A 20,619-nucleotide genomic window follows, 5' to 3' on the forward strand; every position below is an offset into this window, starting at 1 on the left:
AAAGAATAGAAGTAAGAGAAAATATCTGCAAAATTAAAGGAGTTGCCCTCTTTTACAGTTTGTCATCGAACCGGTGTCCCCAATTTGAAGGCTTGTCGCCTCCTCTTGTTCTGGTTACGTTCTAAAAATGTAGATTTCCCTGACTTCTTGTTTCCATGACAATAATCACGAGTACAGATAGGGCGAGTCTCCCCAGCAGGGTTCGCTGCTAATAAAAACCTGACAGAGGCTCTTAACCTCCCAGTCTTTCCATAACTAAAAAAAACCTTCACATTTATATATGCTTTACAAAGATATTTGAATCATATTATGCTGCATTCACATGGCTGCAAGTGTGGTGGTCAGGGGTGGCCACCAGCGAGAATCCGTAGATTCTGCTTGAGGTGCTATAAACACATGCACACCCTGTATGTGGCCAGCAGTTGTTCACGGCAGCTGTCAGTTTGATACTCTTTGCTAATCAATGGCCAGCGCACCCACTGTTCGCATGTAGCTGTTCATCTGAGAGGTTATATGCAAATAGAGCCACCAAGCCGATTCTACGGCCAGTTTGCATGCGCGGCCATAGTACAGAGTGTTGCTTCTAGAGTCACCTCTGAACACAGCAAACTATCCGCACCAAGTGGCCGTATGAATGTAGTAGAGCTGCACGATTAATCGTTAAAAAATCTAAATCGCGATTCTACTCCCCCCCCCCCCCCCCCCCCCCCGATCTTTAAAAAAAAAAATTTCCCTGATTCTATGTAACAAGTAGGCAGCCTGCCAAGTTTATCTCAACATCGGAGTTAAGTATAAACAAAGTAACATTTCGATCTTAGTTCCAAGGAATGAACTTCTGTCTGTAAATGAGGCCAGTTTTAAAGTGGAGTTCCACCCAAAAAAAAAACTTTAAGGCCTCCTCCCCAGCTCCTGATGGTGAAACTGAGCTTTTGGGAAGGAGGGGGGTTGCGGGTACCCGGTTTTGACAGGTACCCACAGCCACTTCTGTTCCGGTTGTCTGAGGTGATCGGAAGTGGAAGTTCTCCTTCCCCCTCCCTCCCAAAGTCTTCTGGGACATATGACGGGTCCTAGAAGACTTCGGGATCAATCACAGAGCACAGCTCCACGGGCATCCGGCTGTGAAGCAGCAAGCTGTCACAGCTTGGTGCCCATGGTAGAAATGCCGGCACCGCCGAGGGAGGAGATGAAGAAAACTGCTGGGGTGAGTGCACCGCTGGACCATGAGACAGGTAAGTGTGTGTTTATTAAAAGTCAGCAGCTACACTTTTTGTAGCTGCTGACTTTTAATAAACACAAATGACTGGAACTCCGCTTTAACCACTTAAAGGAGAAGTCCAGCCAAAGCTTGTTTGGCTGGGCTTCTCCTATGGGTCAAAGGAGTGCAGTTCGTTTTGCACTCCTGTGACCCGTTTTCAGCAGAGAGCGGACTGAAGTCCGCTTTCTCTGCTGACGTCACTGGAAACGGTCCAGGCACCGCGTCATCGCGACAAAGTCTGGATCCGCCAGGTGCCTAGACTGACAACCCGTTTCAGCCTCTCGGCGAGCTGCTGAGAGCCTGAGACGGCCGCTCCCTGCCCCGCCACAACTCAGCGCTCCAGTGAGCGCGGAGGAGCAGAGCGGAGAGCTGCTGATTGACAGTCAGCAGCTCTCTGCTTGGGGGGCTGTGAGAACAGAGCCATCAGCGATGTTCGATCGCTCGGTTCTCAGTTCAGAGGTGCCTGGGGACAGATGCAGGATCGGACCGATGCTGCATCCACCTAGGTAAGTATAATGGAGGAAATACCCCGAAACCCATACTTTTCTTTTGAAGACTAAACCTTTTTCTGACACTTGTTGCTTACAAGTTAAAACCAGTATTTTTTTATTTTTTTGCTAGAAAATTACCAAGATATAGATATAGATATATATATATCAGAGACCCTAGAGAATAAAATGGCGGTTATTGCAATATTTTATGTTGCATTGTATTTGCGCAGCAGTCTTTTATTTTAATGGAAAAAATACACTTCTCTAGAATGTAGCCTTAAAATCTTTTCTAAACATATTATTGTTCAGACAAGCAATTTACAAGCTGACTTAAAAAACGGCGCTATGTACTAGGTGTAACCCTACATTGCCTGTTGGTTTTAATACAAGTACCTTTTGATATTCTGCTAGACAGCATTTAAATCCTTAGCTTCACTCTACTGGTCAATGAGAAAGAGAATGCAACCAAAATGCATTAGAAGGTGCTTGTAAGGTAATTCATTTTTAAAATGGCGAGCCAATTGTGCATGTATAAGATATGACACTTGACAGCCTGCTTAACGCAGAGACCATGAAGGACAGGCTCAAATCTAGAAAACTTTGCTTTCCACTTACTGTGATATTGCAATTTGAAAAATGCACAAATCGTTGTCAGAAATTGGTTTGTTTATGAAAAAAAAAACCGCATAGTGAAAACTTTTTTTTTTTTTTAAATGCATACCTTTTGGTTCCCCCATGTTACACCTTTTTAATTTACCTAATTTCACAGTATTCTGCTTGATCAGTCTCCTAATGGCATTGTCTTCAGCACTGACGATTACTTCTGCCAGGAAAAAGGATATACATACGATGTGAAACTGCTGGGAGATGCCCACAACTGGAATCAGAATAGAGGTGAGATAAGATGCCCGCATTAGAACTGAAATGTCCTAATGTACAGAACTGTGTACACACTGATGCCTGTTTGCTATAGAATGGGTTTAGAGATATGTGTTGTTTGTGTGATGTTTATTATACAATTAAAGGCTTAAAGTAGTTCTATTTTTCTACCATTCCCCAAGCAGTTTGACCAAAGCATATACCCCCCTACAGCCTACATATACACTGTGTTTTTTCTATTCTCTTCAATGGAAGCCTATCCACAGCCATTACTATTGAAGTGAATAGAAGCTGCAGCAGGCATGCACCATTACAGAACTGAGGTTTTTTGTAAAATTTTAGCTAGATTTGTGGTATTGGACTGGCTGCCGAGTAAAGATTCTGGAGATGGCAGTTTTGTTGGTAAGTGTATATTATAGTTGGTTGTTGGGGAGATGAAGGGGGAAGATGAAAGAATATAACACACTTATCCTTTTAGAATGTATAAGCAGCTTGTCACGATCAAGGGTCAGGCTTGGAGGTCAGTGGCTATAGCAGTGGAAAGGCTCACACAGAAACCAGCTGGATAATGACACGACTAGATACCCCTGAAGGGTCACGCGGGTTCACTCGGGTGCGGGGTCTAAGCACTAACTGGTTTTCATTAAGTGGGGATGGGTTTTGCCATGTGCTAGTGCAAGCTGCGGTGTGGTAGCAGATGTGGCAGGTTGGCCTCAAGCAGAAGTGTAGTTGGTAAAAAAGCTAAGCTCTGTAGCAATCGGGTGCAGGTTGAGATCAAGCAGCAGTATAGGTGAGGAACAAGCCAAAGGTCAGTAATAAAGGTAATGAAGATGCGGTTGGCAGCAGGAGCAAAAGGGGCAGTATATTAGCTGGAGAAGAGCACAATAATCTGGCAAACAGGGCAAAAAGAAAACCTAAATAGGAAGTTCATAAGGAAGAGCAAGGAATTCAAGATTCACCAGACACCAAATAGAAAGTTTTTAAATATATCAAAAGGTAGCTCTACAGATACAAAAATGTTAAATCATAAAACCATTAAAGTGCAATAGAGTTAATACAACAAATGAATGAAAGTGCTTGTGTAACAAAGTCCATACATTTATTCAGAAATAACGTGATTCGTAATGATTACATGAAAGTCCAAGTATTTAAATAAAAGTGTCCCCACCCTTCCTCATCCTGTTAAGAATAAAATTGCTTCAACACGGGTGGCACAGTGGTGGAGTGGGTAGCACTCTCGTCTAGCAGTAAAAAGCGTCGTTGGTTCGAATCCCAATCACAACACTACCTGCCTGGAATTTGCATGTTCTCCCTGTGCCTGCGTGGGTTTCCTCCGGGTACTCCGGTTTCCTCCCACACTCCAAAGACATGCTGGTAGGTCAATTGGCTTCTGTCCAAAATTGGCCCTGGTATATGAATTTGGGTTGTGGGCTCCTTGAGGGTGGGGACTGATGTGGGTGTGCGATGTGTGTGTGTGTGTGTGTGTGTGTGTGTGTGTGGAGCGCTGCGTAGGTTGATGGCGCTATATGGCTACCTTAAGAAAATAATAATATAATAGATGAGCATCTTAATGAGACACAATGTACAGGGATAGGGGCATTTGTAGACATGCACCCACACTCACTCAGGTTGAACTGGGTGAACTGGTGTCTTTATTCAACCTTACTAACTATGTAACCACCGTAAGTCACCACTCAGGCAGGCCTCTTACCAGTTCAAATGGACCTTTTATATTATAAATGGTCAGACAGCGCTCCAGTAAATTACACCATCTGGTGTGCCGATCTCCAACTAATCCTCCACTGGGATCCTCTCATCAACCATGCAATGTCACCACCAAAATAAAAATGAATACAGATCCATTGTGAAGTATGTAAGACCCCGTTTTATTAAAATATGCAATAGCACCAAAAATAAGTAGCATAAACCTCATCACGCATGCCTGCCGACTGGAGCCCGGCGCGGTTTTGTTTCAGCCTGCTACCTTGGAATAGCTGCTATTGGTAAAGCTGCAATTGTTTTTTTTTATATTCTGGATGTTTTTATGCTACTTCATTTTGGTACTTTTGCATATTATTTGAATAAAACCGGGTCTTGCTTCTCAATGGATCTGTATTCATTTTCATTTTGTTTCCTAACACTTTTATTCTTAACAGGAAGTGGAAGTGTGCGGACGCTTTTACTCGAATACATGGACTTTCACTTAATAATTACTAATCACGATCTTTCTGAGTGAGTTTATGGACTTTGTTGCACAAGCACTTTGCACTTTATTCATTTGTTATATTACCTTTATTGCACTTTTATGGTTTAGGATTTAACATTTTTTGTATATGTAGTGCTGCCTTTTGACTATATTTTCCTTTTGATATATTTTCTGTTTAGCGATTTTTGTATTACCATTGTTTGATGGCGGCTTTGTTTTGTGATTTTTGGTCTATAGCAGAGATTTCTTTACATTTTATAAGCTAATAAGTTTGTTCAAGGCATTGGGCAGGGAGCTGTCCAGCAGTTTAGATCAAGAAGAAGAGCTATGCCACATGAAGCAAAGATGCTGGGTTCAGATCTGGATCCTGACAGTTTACTTCTTGGATCTGTTACACAGCATGGTTTTTGGGTACAGCTTTTGAATGGCGGTCAGGCTTTTGCCTACACTGCAGCTAATTGCTTTGTGTTGTGAATGGGATTTTATTTTTATGCATGTTGATTGGCTACACAAGTTAAGATTTAGGTGTGTCTCATTAAACGGGGTGTACTTGGGCAGTTATATATTTAGATTTTTTTTTTTTTTTTTTTTTTTTATTATTCAACTTACTTTGCAGGCATTTTGTTTGGTGAAACTATCAGGTGTTGAAAATGTGTAGACAAATATCAAACTTGCAGTGCATGCAAAACATCCTAAGTATGTTTTTTTATTTTAAAAGAGCAGTGAGAATAACTTTCCTATAGCAAAGACAGAAAAACTGCTATCTGGTTATAAGAAATATGTGGAGGTTGTGGCATCTGACTGGCAGATTTTTCAGATCTGTAAAAATCAGACCATGCACAACGATTGCAAATATTTGCAGAAATTAAATTAAAGTAATGTAGTTGGGTATATTCCCCTACTCCTAATAGAGGGGAAATCTTCTAATGGAGATGCTAGTTCTGGTGACAGCCAGGGATTACCTCACCTAGAGGGATTTACATAGTTACATAGTAGGTGAAGTTGAAAAAAGACACAAGTCCATCAAGTCCAACCTATGTGTGTGATTATGTGTCAGTATTACGTTGTATATTGAAGCTATCAATGCTCCCCGCTGAGACCACCGCCTGTGGAAGGGAATTCCACATCCTTGTCGCTCTTACAGTAAAGAACCCTCTACGTAGTTTAAGGTTAAACCTCTTTTCTTCTAATTTTAATGAGTGGCCACGAGTCTTGTTAAACTCTCTTCTGCGAAAAAGTTTTAACCCTATTGTGGGGTCACCAGTCCGGTATTTGTAAATTGAAATCATATCCCCTCTCTTTTTTTTTTTTTTTTTTTTTTTTTTGCCACTTCAGCGAAACTTATCTTAAGAGAAGTCGTATCAACTTTGAAAATCAAAATTTGTCCCGTCTCTTTTTTTTTTCACATCATTGTGGCTAATGTTCTATTTTTATTAATCCTAGACTTTATGATTAAAAGTAAAATACAGATTTCCTCTAAGCGAGCAGATCATACAGAGAACACATATACAGTCTTCAGTAATATTCACAAACCCCTAAAACCCTCCACTTTCCCCTCATACCCCCCCCCCCCCATCCCTCTATTCCCCTTCACCATCCTCTCATCCCATTCACACACCACCCATACCCCCTTATATTCTTACACCTATCCAACCCATTCATTCTCTAGCCATAGCTTCCATATATTCTTATATTTCTTTAAACTACCTCTCTTTCTGTACCAGAATTCCTCTTTCGTGATCATATCATTAACCTCTTTTTTCCATTCTCCCACTGTTGGGGGTTCTTTCTCCTGCCACTTCCATGCTATAATTTTCCTTCCCTGAAACAGGCATCTTATAATAGCGGTCTGGGTGTCTTTCAGCATATCATTTTCCTCCATCAAACTCAACAGGCAAGTTCTGGCCTCCATTTCCAGAGAAGACCCAAATATTGCGTTAATCTCCTCCACTAATTTTTCCCAATACCTGTATAACTTGGGGCATCGCCAAAACATATGCACTAGGTCTCCTCTCCTATCTCCGCACCGCTGACACTTCGCATCCTGCCTCTTACCATACCTAAATAATTTCTCTGGTGTATAGTAAAGTCTATAAATCAAATATAGATAAGAGACCCCCTGTGACGGTGATAGAGATATCCTTGAACCTAATGCCAGAATAAATTTCCATTGTTCCTCCGTTATTGTACCAACCTCTTCTTCCCATTTAGTTTTCTTCCTGGACTCCACCTCCCCTTCTTGCCCCGCCTTACTTATACTCCTGTACATTTGTGAGATCAGCCCTTTAGACCCCTTGGTGTTTACCAGTTTCCTTAACAAGGGCATTTCACTCCACTCTATCGCCTTGCCTCTAAATTGTACCTCCAGGGCATGCCTTACTTGCAAGTAACTGAAAAATAATCTATTGGGAAATGCAAACTCCTCTTTTATCTCTTGAAATGTTTTCAGCCTCCCTGCCTTATACAGTTGCGCCAGGCAGTGAATACCCCTCCTGTCCCATTCTTCTATTTTCCCCATCATACTAAGCTCATTCAGATTTTTATTATTCCATATCGGGGAAAACTCGGAGTACCCTGTATATCCCAATACAGCCTTTACCGTCTTCCAGCATTTGATCATTAGCTGAGTTGTTGGGCAGCTATATCCAAAAAGTTCAGCCTCCACTGCCTCCACCTCTGTATCGTGACTGATATTGTACAACCATACACTATTTCTTCCTACCCTTTCTTCCACCAGATTACTGCCTCTCATAAACTGGATTTGGGCTGCCAAAAAGTAACTCCAGGGGTCCGGTAGCGCCAAGCCTCCCTCCTCTCTCGGCCGCCGCAGCGCTCTCAGGCTAATTCTTGCCACTCTGTTTTTCCAAATTAGTTCCCTAAACAAACTATCCAGCTTCCTAAACCAATGCTTCGGAATCCAGACAGGAGAATTGTGTAACACAAACAAAATTTGCGGCATCCATATCATTTTAATAAGATTGCATCTACCGGCGACCGAGAGAGGAAGGCCAACCCACACCCGGCTCTTCTGTTTTAATTTTGTCATTAATGGTACTACATTGCCAGTTATATACTGCCCTGGGTCTTTGGTTATATTTACCCCCAAGTACCTCATTTGATTTACAGTTTTTATGGAGTTTACCTGTCCTGGGAGCGGGTTTACCAGGGGATCTATTGGTAAAAGAGAAGATTTTTCCCAGTTAATTCTCAAACCCGAGAAGCGCCCGAATTCTTTAATCAATTTCATAGCCCCTAGCAAGGAAGCTTGTGTGTCTTCCAGGAACAACAGGATATCATCCGCATACATTGCGACTTTCTCCTCTACCCCCCCTCTTTTAAAACCCTGGAATTCTTGCGACATTCTTAGGGCGACCGCCAGAGGTTCCAGCGCGAGGGCGAAGAGCAGGGGCGACAATGGGCACCCCTGTCTCGTCCCCCTCCCCAGCCGGAACCACCCGGAGCACTCACCATTAACCCTAACTCTGGCTCTTGGTTTGTCATATAATAGACTCAACCAGTTCACAAAATTAGGGCCAAATTTGAACTCTGCCAGTACTTTCCACAAATAATGCCACTCAAGGCAGTCAAATGCCTTGACCGCGTCTAGTGATAAGATGGCTCTATTCCCTTCCTTCTCCGTAGGTACTTGTATATTACTGTACAATCTTCTAATATTCGTACTCACCGATCTACCCGGTATGAAGCCAGTCTGATCTGAGTGGATTACTTTCGCAATTATCTTTTTTAACCTGTTTGCTAGGGCTTTTGCCAGAATTTTAATATCTGTACATAGAAGTGAGATTGGTCTATATGAAGCTACATCTAACGGTTCCTTCCCTTCCTTTAGCAAAATTACGATAGTAGCTTCTGCCATAGACATGGGCAATCTACCCTCCATAAAGGCACCATTCAAAACTTCCAATAGTTTTGGGAGCAAAACATCCCCATATCTCATAAGTTTCTATGGGCAGACCGTCAGGTCCTGGCGCTTTTTGATTCGCCATTTCCTTTACCACTCCTTGCAACTCCACCAATGTCAACGGAGTTTCCAGGGCATCTCTCTCCTCGCTGGATAATGGGGTTATCGTCAATTTCTCAAAAAACTCCCACATTTCCCCCTCTACATCCGACTGTGGGGCCCTATACAGACCTTCATAGTAGTCTTTAAACACTTCCACTATACCCGGGGTGGTTCTAATAGTATTCCCGTCCTTATCCCATATTCCTGATATGGTGGATGAGGGGCCATTTGCCCTGGCTATCAATGCCAAAGTTCTACCAACTAATTCCCCTTCACAAAAAAAGTTCTGTTTCTGAAACATTCTACTCTTTTCTTCTTTTTCCAGTACTAGTTTCCTGTATTCTTCCTGGCCTTCTACCCAATCCTCATATCTAGCTATGGTTGGCTCCTCCAAGTACTTCCCTTCTGCCACCCTTACCTTTTCTCTTATTCCATATTCCCTGGCCTGTGTTTTCTTTTTGGCATAGGAGATTTTCTGAATGAAGACCCCTCTAAGGAACGCCTTCAAGGCGTCCCAGGTTATACCTATCAGGGCGGATCCTACATTCATATTTATGAATTCTTCCAAATTACCAACGATCCCCTCATCGTCCTCGATTAATTCAAGCCAAAAGGGGTTCAGTCTCTACTCCCCCCCTCCAACACGCCACCCCATTTTAACTGAAAAGACCAATGGAGAGTGGTCCGAGAGCCCCCTTGGCTCGTAATCTATCCCTCCCACTATCCTCAGGGCTTCCTCATTACAGAGCACCAAATCAATCCTGGACAGAGTAGCATGTGTCCTCGAGTGACATGAATATTGCTTCTCGCTCGGATGCCACTTCCTCCAGACATCCACCCATCCCACTTCCTTGCAGAATTGGAAAAGCGGGCCCTTAGATGACCCTCCAGGGATCCCCTTTGTCGGGAATCTATCTACACAGTTATCCATGGCCATATTAAAGTCCCCTGTCACTACAACTGGTACCCCAGATTTGTCCGCTATGAAGCCTATCAATTCGCTAAGTATCTCTGTTTTGAATGGTGGAGGAATATACACGCTTGCAAGAATACAGTCCCACCCCTCAATATTACAGTAGAGAAAAACATATCGACCATACTTATCCAGTTTACTCTGCCTGCAGGAGAAAACCAACCCTGTATTTATCAACACACTCACTCCCCTTGAATATGAGGTATGAGTTGAGTGATACTGCTCTTGATAGTTCCTATTCCTCAAAATGTTCACCGTATCCTTATCTAGGTGGGTCTCCTGGAGGCAGAGTATCCTGACATCCCTTGTTCTGGCCGTAGAAAAAAATGCTTGCTTCTTACATACATCTTTCACCCCTCTCACATTCCATGAGCATATCTTCATATATTTAAATTTTCCTAAAGTTACCCTCTTATCTGTTTTAGTGCCTACCATTCACCTATTCCTGTGTCTTAATTCAACATAATTCTCTATTCCAAAAACTATTGTGCTTAAAATTTGAAATTTTAGTGTTTTAACTTTTTGTATTTCTTCAGTACTTCCTACTTCAAACCACATTACCCTTTTACCCCCCTCCCTCCCCCCCAACAACCACATGCACATCTCCCTCCCCAATCCCACCCATCCCCCCCTCCCCCCCTCCCCCCCCCGACCCAACCTTGGGCCCATCTCACCGAGCTTCTAAAGTGACCGTGTTAACCCACAAACCGTGGATACACCTCCTTCCCCCTTTGCATTGCAACCCGAACCCATATAAGAGGGGGAATTACCCCCATCGTAACCAACATATAAAGGATTCTTATTCACTACCTCCCTAAACCCACACCTCTGCAAATATAACCATGAAAGAGGGAGAGGGAAGAAGACCTGAAAAAACAATGAAGACCAAGGGAAAAAAAAAAAAAAAAAAAAAAAGGAGTTATGTCCCCAAATATGCATCTACTCGCTGGGCAAAAAAGAACCTCAAATTCTATCCTCCTCTTCCCCCTTGCTCCTCTTCTAAGGCCTTCCGCTCTTCTTCTAAGGCCTTTCTCCCGGCCGAAACCTTCCCTCGTTCTTCTCCAGCCATGAAAACACTTCCGCAGGAGTATTAAAGAACTGTACCTCCCCATTTACTGTTACTCGTAAACGAGCTGGGTATAACAGTGCATAGCCTATTTTATGTTGCCGTAGACTCCGTTTGCACTCTATAAACTTTGCCCTCTGTCTCTGCAGCTCAGGGGAGAAATCTGGATACAGGGATATTCTTGCACCGTTGTATAAAATATTTTTCATCTCCCTTGCTTTCTGAAGGATAGTGACTTTGTCTCCAAAAAACAGAAGTTTAACTATAAGAGGCCTTGGCTGACCCCCTAAAGATGGAATCCTAGGGGCCACTCTATGTGCTCGTTCAATAGCAAACAAGCTAGAAAGTGTGTCCTTGCCAAACACATCCCTGAACCATCCCTCCATAAATTCTACCGGGTTGTTACCCTCGCTTCTTTCGGGGAGACCCAGGACCCTCACGTTCTTCCTACGTGCCCTGTTCTCATGTTCGTCCATTTTCCTTAAGCAGGTGTCCAATTGTTCCTTCATCCTTTTAACCTCCTGTCTTAGCGGATTCACATCATCTTCCACCTGACTAAGTCTCTCCTCGAGGGTAGTGGTCCGAGCGCATACCTCCTGCATATCCCTTTTCAGCACAACTAAATCGTCTCTAGTACCTCTAAGCTGGTCCGATAAATCAGACAGCGCGGTCTTGCAGGCATTCGTTGCTAGAAAAATGTCCTTTAAAGATGGTTCCTGCTCTGGTATCCCCTTATCCTCTATCGCTTCATTACCCAAACCGCTCTCCCTACCCAAATGTGTCTGCGACGCTGGTTCGGTGACTGTGGGTACACAAGCTTGGGCTGGGCCTTGACTTTTCCTCCCCCCAGGGTGATTGGCCTGGGCCCCTTGATGCTGCGCACCCCCCATCTGGCTACCTTTCTTAGGTGTACAGTTTGGTGTATGGGCAAAGCGTTCCAATTTTGCTGCTGCACCTTGACCTGCTTTATCCTTGGGGCCACGCAAATTATGTGCCCCAGCTCCTTCTTGTGCTGCGGTCTCCTCTGCCCCTTTTTTCTTGGTCATCCTGTCCTCCCTCACCACTTAGGATTTCCAAGAAAGTAAATGTAACATGCAGTTAAACTTTAGCCAGTGTATTCACTCCCCTCCTCACGGCCACTTCTCCAGCTTCCAATGTCCCCCTCCACTCTTCAAAGGTAGGAACTCACCACGGGGACCCCCCAAGGGGAAGCTTCCAACAGTCTTGTCCAGGAGAAATGCAAACAGGCTTTTCCTAAGGCATACAGCGCATATCATGCAGCATACCTGTGCAGTGTATCTTACCCCACCAACCAGTCAGCCGTTCAGCTCAGCAGCGTCCTCCTGCTTGTGTTCAGCCAGCACAAGCGTTCTAACGAAGGATCCTATGGGTCATGCACTCCTGTCTCCGGAGAGAGAGAAAAAAAAAAAAAGGCAGGCAGAGGCAGCGCGCCGGTCCGGTCCTCGGGTGAACCGATCGTTAGGACGCTAGGATGTCTCCCCTATCTCCCAGGAATCCGGCCGCCACAAGCATGGAGATTACCGCTCCGGTATTCCGGCTTCCAGCGTGGATATCAGGAGAAGCAGCTGGGTTCGGGTCCGCAACGCCCTCCCCTTCCCCTCAGCCTTCGGTCACGCCCACCAGCCACATCCCCCCCAGACAGGATTCATTCCTGAGAGGTCGACTGCCATAAATTTGAGCCATATCCCCTCTCAAGCGTCTCTTCTCCAGAGAGAATAAGTTCAGTGCTTGCAACCTTTCCTCATAACTAAGATCCTCCAGATTTCTGCTCACTTTCTGTTTTGGCTATTGGACAGGAAGTGAAGAGAAATCTCCCCAATAGTATAAAGATGGCAAACCCAAACGACATGCAAAAAAACTACATTTACCTGCGATCTAGGACTGAAACAACTAATCGATTAATCGGCAACTAATCGATTATGAAAATAATCGATTACTATTTTCATAATCGATTAATCGGCCAGTAACATAATGGGGTTCAAAAAAAATAAAATGAGCCCTTTATCGTACAAAAAGAGCAAATAATCACTACTGTAAATATTACTTTCACAGTTCTACAGTAATAAAATGAACCCCTTACAGTAGTGATTATCTGCTTATTTTGTATTATAAAGGGCTCATTTTCTTTTTTTTAACCCCATTATGTCTTATATCTGGTTCACATCTATGTGTGTTTTTTGGTGCTTTTTGCAGAAACACACTACAGTCCATTTACATGGTTTCCTATGGAACACGTTCACATCTGTGCTTTTTTCAGCCACTGCGTATTTGGAAAGGGTCAGGGACTTTTTTTTAACGCAAAACTGTGCTTTTTTTGGTTCAATATACTTCAATGGAGAAGCTGCAGAAAAGCATGTAATGCGTTTTTGCAGCAATTTGTGTTTTTTAATCTGCCCAACAACAAATTGGCCAAAAAAATGCAAAAACGCAAATTGCAACAAAATCACATGTGCAAAAATCAAAAAGCACTGCAGAAACAGATCACAAGCAAACTGCATAGGTGTGTACTGAGCCTTATGCTGGCCACACGGATCAATTTTCAGACGAGAATATTCAGACGAAAAATCTTTATACATTCGCTGAATGAAAGAATGTTGTTTGAAATTTTCACTTGCTTTTAACATTTCTGTTTAAAATGAATGTAATCCTTGAACGAAAACCACATACACTGTCTGAAAATTCCTTTGACCAAGAAGTTTTCTATTATTTCCAAATTTTCCCGTCACTGTGGTTGAAAATGAACGTCAATTTGACCCCACTAACGATTAGAAAATCGAAAACGAACGTTCTTAAAATTAAATTTTTTTTGAAGGAAGACATTGTTTTTTTTAATACAAAAATTTGATCTCTGAGTCTGATATTTACCAGATTTACTCTTTAATAGTATATACAGTATATCTCTTCTGTCTGTTATTCTCAGAGTAGATTAGAAATTTTGCTCCCTAACCATATAGTTGGTTATTTATATTTACCACCGCATAGAGATGTTTAAGAATAAATTGCCATTTTTAAAAAAAACTTTACATAATAACTAAATTATATACCACACTTTTTTTTATGTTATTAACCGATTAATCGAAACAATAATCGGCCAACTAATCGATTATGAAAATAATCGTTAGTTGCAGCCCTACTGCGATCCCTGGAATGTAAATTGAGCTGCGCATGTGAAGCTCAGTTTACAGCAGGCGGCCCGATTCCTGTGTGCTCAAATGCCTTGCTCCCATGCATGTGCAGGAGTGACGACATCCCACGCCAGCCAATGAAGATGGTTGAAAAAAGGCATACAGGTGAAGATGCTGAGGAGGGACAATCGGAAAGGTGAATATTGATCCCTTTAGTTCCACTTGAAGGCATCTGTTCTGTGCTACCATTGTGGCTATAAATGCTGGGCTATCTTCCTGAAATTCACTAGAACTGAAGAAGTGGTTTGGATGAGCTACAAAATGTCTTCAGCATTACAGAACAGGTTCAGATGAATGTGATTAACTGCTGCTAGATATACAGTGCCTTGAAAAAGTAGTTGTTCTCCTGGAAATGTTACAACCAAAAACATAAATGTATTTTATTGGGATTTTATGTGATAGACCAACACAAACTGGCACATAATTGTGAAGTGGAATGAAAATGATAAATGGTTTTCAAAATGTTTTTACAAATAAATATCTGAAAAGTGTGGCGTACATTTGTATTCAGCTCCCTTTACTCTGATACCCCTAGCTAAAATCTAGTGGAACCAATTTGACTTCAGAAGTCACCTAATTAGTAAATCGAGTCCACCTGTGTGTGATTTAATCTCAGTATCAATATACAGCTGATCTGTGAAACCCTCAGAGGTTTGCTAGAGAACCTTCGTGAACAAACATTATCATGAAGGCCAAGGAACACACCAGAGAGGTCAGGAATAAAGCTGTATAGAAGTTTAAAGCAGAGTTAGGTTATAAAAAAATATCCCAAGCTTTGAACATCTCACGGAACACTGATCAATCCACCCCCCGAAAATGGAAAGAGTATGGCACAACTGCAAACCTACCAAAACATGGCCATCCACCTAAAATGACAGGCCAGGCAAGGAGCGCATTAATCGGAGAAACAGCCAAGAGGCCCATGGTAACTCTAGAAGAGCTGCAGATATATACAGCTCAGATGGGAGAATCTGTCCACAGGACAACTATTAGTCATGCACACCACAAATCTGGCCTTTATGGAAGAGTGGCAAGAAGAAAGTCCACTGTTAAAAGAAAGCCATAAGAAGTCACAGCAAACGTGGAAGAAGGTACTCTGGTCAGATGAGACCAAAATTGAACTTTTTATGCCTGAAAGCAAAACGCTATGTGTGGTGGAAACCTAACACTGCACATCACCCTGAACACACCATCCCCATCGTGAAACGTGGTGGTGGCAGCATCATATTGTGGTGATGATTTTCTTCAGCAGGGACAGGGAAGCTGGGCAGAGTTGATGGGAAGCTAAATACAGGGCAATCTTAGAAGAAAACCTTTTAGAGTCTGCAGAAGACTTGAAACTGGGGCGGAGGTTCACCTTCCAGCAGGACAACGACCTAAACATACAGCTAGAGCTACAACTAAATGGTTTAGATCAAAGCATATTCATGTGTTTAGAATGGCCAGTCAAAGTCCAGACACACAGTATCTCACAAAAGTATCCATACATCTACATCCATACCTTGTACTTGTGAAATTTAAAAAAATTGTTATACTGACCCATACTGGAGAGAGCTAGAAAGAGGAAATGTGACACCCCTACAAATCTCTGTGTTGATGGTGGAATTATTTTTTTTCAGTAATTGTTTTTCACCTTGTACAGTATCTCACAAAAGTGAGTACAACCCTCACATTTTTGTAAATATTTTATTCTATCTTTTCATGTGACAACACTGAAGAAATGACACTTTACATTGTAGCAAAGTAATGAGTGTACAGCTTGTATAACAGTGTAAATATGCTGTCCCCTCAAAATAACTCCACACAGCCATTAATGTCCAAACCGCTGGCAACAAAAGTGAGTACACCCCTAAGTGAAAATGTCCAAATTGGGCCCAAACTGTCAATTTGTGTGGCCACCATTATTTTCCAGCACTGCCTTAAACCTCTTGGACATGGAGTTCACCAGAGCTTCATATGTTGCCACTGGAGTCCTCTTCCACTCCTCCATGACAACATCACAGAGCTGGTGAATGTTAGAGAACTTGCGCTCCTCCACATTCCGTTTGAGGATGCCCCACAGATACTCAATAGGGTTTAGGTCTAGAGACATGCTTGGCCAGTCCATACCTTTTACCCTCAGCTTCTTTAGCAAAGCAGTGGTCGTCTTGGAGGTGTGTTTGGGGTCGTTATAATGTTGGAATACTGCCCTACGGCCCAGTCTCCAAAGGGAGGGGATCATGCTCTGCTTCGGTATGTCACAGTACATGTTGGCATTCATGGTTCCCTCAATGAACTGTAGCTCCCCAATGCTGGCAGCACTCATGCAGCCCCAGGCTTCCTTCTGGAACGACAGACATGCAGACCAACTTGATGCGGTGTATGGTCTGAGCACTGACATGCTGAACCCCCACTCCTTCAACCTCTGCAACAATGCTGGCAGCACTGGTACGTCTATATTTCCCAAAGACAACCTCTGGATATGATGCTAAGCATCTGCACTCAACTTCTTTGGTTGACCATGGCGAGGCCTGTTCTGAGTGGAACCTGTCCTGTTAAACTGCTGTATGGTCTTGGCCACCATGCTGCAGCTCAGTTTCAGGGTCTTGGCAATCTTCTTATAGCCTAGGCCATCTTTATGTAGAGCAACCATTCTTTTTTTCAGATCCTCAGAGAGTTCTTTGTCATGAGGTGCCATGTTGAACTTCCAGTGACTAGTAAGAGAGTGAGAACGATAACACCAAATTTAACACATCTGCTCCCTATTCACACTTGAGACCTTGTCACACTAATGAGTCACATGACACCGGGGAGGGAAAATGCATAACTGGGCCCAATTTGTACATTTTCCCTTAGGGGTGTACTCACTTTTGTGAGATACTGTAAGTCCAACTGAGACTCTATGGCAAGACTTTAAAATTGCTGTTCACAGACGCTCTCCATCCTATCTGACAGAACTTGAGCTATTTTGCAGAGAAGAATGGGCAAAAATTTCACTCTCCTAGATGTGCAAAGCTGGTAGAGACATCCCCAAAAAGACTTGCAGCTGTAATTGCAGCGAAATGCGGTTCTACAAAGTATTGACTCAGCGGCTGAATGCAAAAGCACGCCACACTTTTCCGGTATTTATTTGTAAAAAAATGTAAAAACCATTTATAATTTTCCTCCCACTTGACAATTATGTGCCACTTTGTGTTGGTTTATCACATAAAATCCCACTAAAATACATTTACCTTTTTGGTTGTAACATGACAATATTTGAAAAATTTCAAGGGGTATGAATACTTTTTCAAGGCACTGTACCAAGACCTGGAAAAAGGGGCAACTACAAAGACATGCACACTTAGATTGTTGATCAGTGACGTGCCCCCTTACATTGGTGGTTTAGTGGAGAAATGTCCTTTCACATTGGTGGTCAGCAGAGAAGGACCCTCTTGCGTTTGGTGGACAGTGGAAAGAATGTCCCTTACCTTGGTGATCAATGGAAAGAAGGACCTCATTACACTGGTGGTCAGGGGGAAAGAATGCCCCTTACAGAAATCTAAAGTTTTTTTGATGATGATTTTTCTGAAAAAAACGGTAATAGTTCAGTCCTCAAGGATCCTTAGCAACCTCTGGAGGAACCCTGGTTGAGAGGCTGCTGTAGATGATTTAGTATATTCTTTTCCCTTTAGAAATTTAGCATAACATGACATTTGATCAAAGGTTTTACATAAGACTTTGAGGTTCACTTACTAAAGGCAAACATACTGTCCACTGCAAGTGCATTTGCTGTAGATCTAAGGGGAAGCTTTACTTAAAGTAATGTTTTTTTCTGTTTGTTCCACAGCCCAGAGAGCAATGGATGATGAAATGTCACCTATTATAATTGATAACACCAATATTCAGGGCTGGGAAATGAAACCGTATGTTCAAATGGTAAGATTGATGAGCTGGAGATAGGGCAGACAGAGCGTAGATAAACCCAGCATATTGAATTTGCTTATTAGCGAGTACTACTGTCTAGAGACAATGCTGCTTAGACATTAATACCAGCTGGGATGTTATATGTTGGAGTTTGTTTTCCTTTGGCTTTCACATATCGCCTCCCATGGCTTTTCCCAAACCTTTCCATCGGATGGAATTTTTTTTTCTTAAAATAATTGTAGTTTAGACAGAAATCCTGTGTGTGTATTTTTACTAACATGTAATAATTGGGTGGTCTAACTGAACACAATTTCACTTTATTCCTATAGTAAACCCCAATATGTTAAATCCATCAAAAACCTTTTTTCTATGTTAAGTAATAATTATCAATGTATATGGGAGCAACAATATTTGCCTATTACATATGTAGGCTTCTTTTGTACCTTGGTGATCCTCTTATCTCATTGCAAATATAAGAGACAATGTCTGTCTTAGACCCCTTTCACACCAAGGCGCTTCAAAAACGCCCTAAAACGCCTTAGTGTTATTACCGCGTTTTTACAGCGTTTTAGGGACGTTAGCTGTAAAATTAACGCAACGCTGCAGGCGTTTTAACAGCGTTTTTCAAGCGTTATTGAAGCATGTGTTATTGATGCTATCTTTCTGCTTGCATGTTTATCCTTTGTGATATCATGTAAAACAAGCCGTGTCTTGTAAAGTAACAAGCAGTGTCTTGTTTTACTTCAAATCTTCATTTTTCTGGGATTAATTCTTTTTTTGGCACTTTAATTTTGTTTTTTTGGCACTTTGATGGTCTGTTTAATCATCCTGACCTTCCCACAAGTTCAGTCCTGTTGTTGTAGATGCTCTCTTTTCTGCTTCCATGTTTGCCTTTTTGTGAGATCATGTGAATTTTCTACAGCTCAGGGCGGATTATAGGCGCTATTCAGGCGTTTTTACAGCATTTTCAATTCATTTCAATGGAGAGGGGCATTTTTTGAAGCGCTTTTTTCAACGCCCAAAAGCTGCTTGCAGGACTTTTCTCAATGCCCCGCTAGCACAACGCCTCAGTGTGAAAGGGTCCATTGAGATGCATGGGGAGCGTTTTATGAGCGTTTTAATAGCGTTATTTTTAGTGCTAAAACGCCTTGGTGTGAAAGGGGTCTTACTGTATGTAATAGACTCTGCAGTGTCTGGTAGCCAAAGATCATGTGCTTTGGACCAGCAACCCTGGACCCCTTACACACAAGACCGTCTAACTTTTGTTCATCTCTCCCAGCATTTTAGTGCACCTGGGAAAGCAGAGGTGCAGCATCCAGCCCTGCAGCCTGTTAAAAATCTAGAGCAGGCTGAAATATACTGCAGCTGGATGGGTTGACCGTATGTGTTCAGGGACGAATGACCTGAACGCTGGTCTTCTGCATTCTGAGCATTCGTCCCTGAATGCATAGGGTCCAAATGGCAGTACCACTCAATACAGCTTTCAGCCCTGTCCAGCAGCAGCCTGCTATAGACTTTGGCTAAGAGGGACAGACCGAAGCTAGATGCCACCGTGTGCCCCATTTGGACAAGAGGGATGCACAGCAGCTAGATGCCCCCCACATATTTATGGCAAGCAGAATGTACCTTTACTGTAATTTTTGGAATGATTTGAAAATACTGACAAATGTCAAAATGACTAATTTCTGCATATCAAGGCTGTTCTAACTAGAACTGCTAGCATAAATAGAAGTCTCTAAAAACATGTATTGGTAACCACAAATACATTGTATAAAAATATTTGAATGCCATTTATTTTCCTTTCTTTCTGAATTTTACTTTTGTTTTCAAAAGTTAGACTTAGGAGGTATTAGGGGGAAGAAGGCTGACATCGGTCTTCTAAGATGCATTTTGATGGCCTAGGCTCCTGGTCACTAGGAATTCATAAAAATCTAATTTCTTTATACTCTATTTATCTTGATTGTGTTAAATGTTTTTGGATATTCTATTACATTTAGGCTTTGTTGTGGGGCCTGATACAAAATGTCTGAGGTCGTGTTTTTCAATCGCAAGACTCTCAGTGCTAGACATGTCGAAATAAATTCTCTACTTGGAATCCATGCTGAGACAAACACCGTGCAGATGCTCCTGTTTTAGGATCCTCTCTGCTGAAATGATCCTGGAAATGTTTTCTTTGTAAGGGATGGAACTGTGCCTAATTTGTTTGTATTTAGGCCACTTGAGGCCCCATTCACACTAGCGCGTTTTTTGATGCATTTTGCATTTTGCAGAAATGCACGGGAATTTTTTAACATGGGTTCCTATGGAACATGTTCACATCAATGCTTTTTTGTATCTCTGCGTTTTTGGAAAGGGTCGGGGACTTTTTTTCATGCAAAAAGCAGCGTTTTGCATGTAATGGTTTTCAATGGACAAGCATCAAAAACGCAGGTGCACCGTTTTTGCAGCGTTTTTGGTGCGTTTTTGCCGTTTTTTTTTTTTTTTGTAATTTTTTTTTTTTTTGTAATTTTTTTTTAAGACTGTAAAAAAAAATGAAAAAAAAAAAAAAAAAAAAAAACGCAAAACGCAAATCGCGGCAAAAACGCCGCAAAAACGCTACAAAAACGCTGCTCAAAAACGTGCCAAGCATGAAAAAAA

The 20,619-nt window shown here is 42.2% G+C and overlaps 1 protein-coding gene across 1 annotated transcript in view; it reads left to right on the forward strand.

Annotated features, from left to right (window-relative positions):
- LOC141127132 (uncharacterized) overlaps positions 1-20,619 on the forward strand; it is a 40,886-nt gene that overhangs the window by 8,825 nt on the left and 11,442 nt on the right. Inside the window, exons 3-4 of the mRNA XM_073613343.1 lie at positions 2,516-2,640; positions 17,906-17,994. Of these exons, the coding sequence (XP_073469444.1) occupies positions 2,516-2,640; positions 17,906-17,994 (214 nt within the window). The remainder of the gene's footprint in view (positions 1-2,515; positions 2,641-17,905; positions 17,995-20,619) is intronic.

The sequence above is a fragment of the Aquarana catesbeiana genome, linkage group LG02 (genome assembly GCF_042186555.1).
Source record: "Aquarana catesbeiana isolate 2022-GZ linkage group LG02, ASM4218655v1, whole genome shotgun sequence".
NCBI classification, from domain to species: domain Eukaryota; kingdom Metazoa; phylum Chordata; class Amphibia; order Anura; family Ranidae; genus Aquarana; species Aquarana catesbeiana.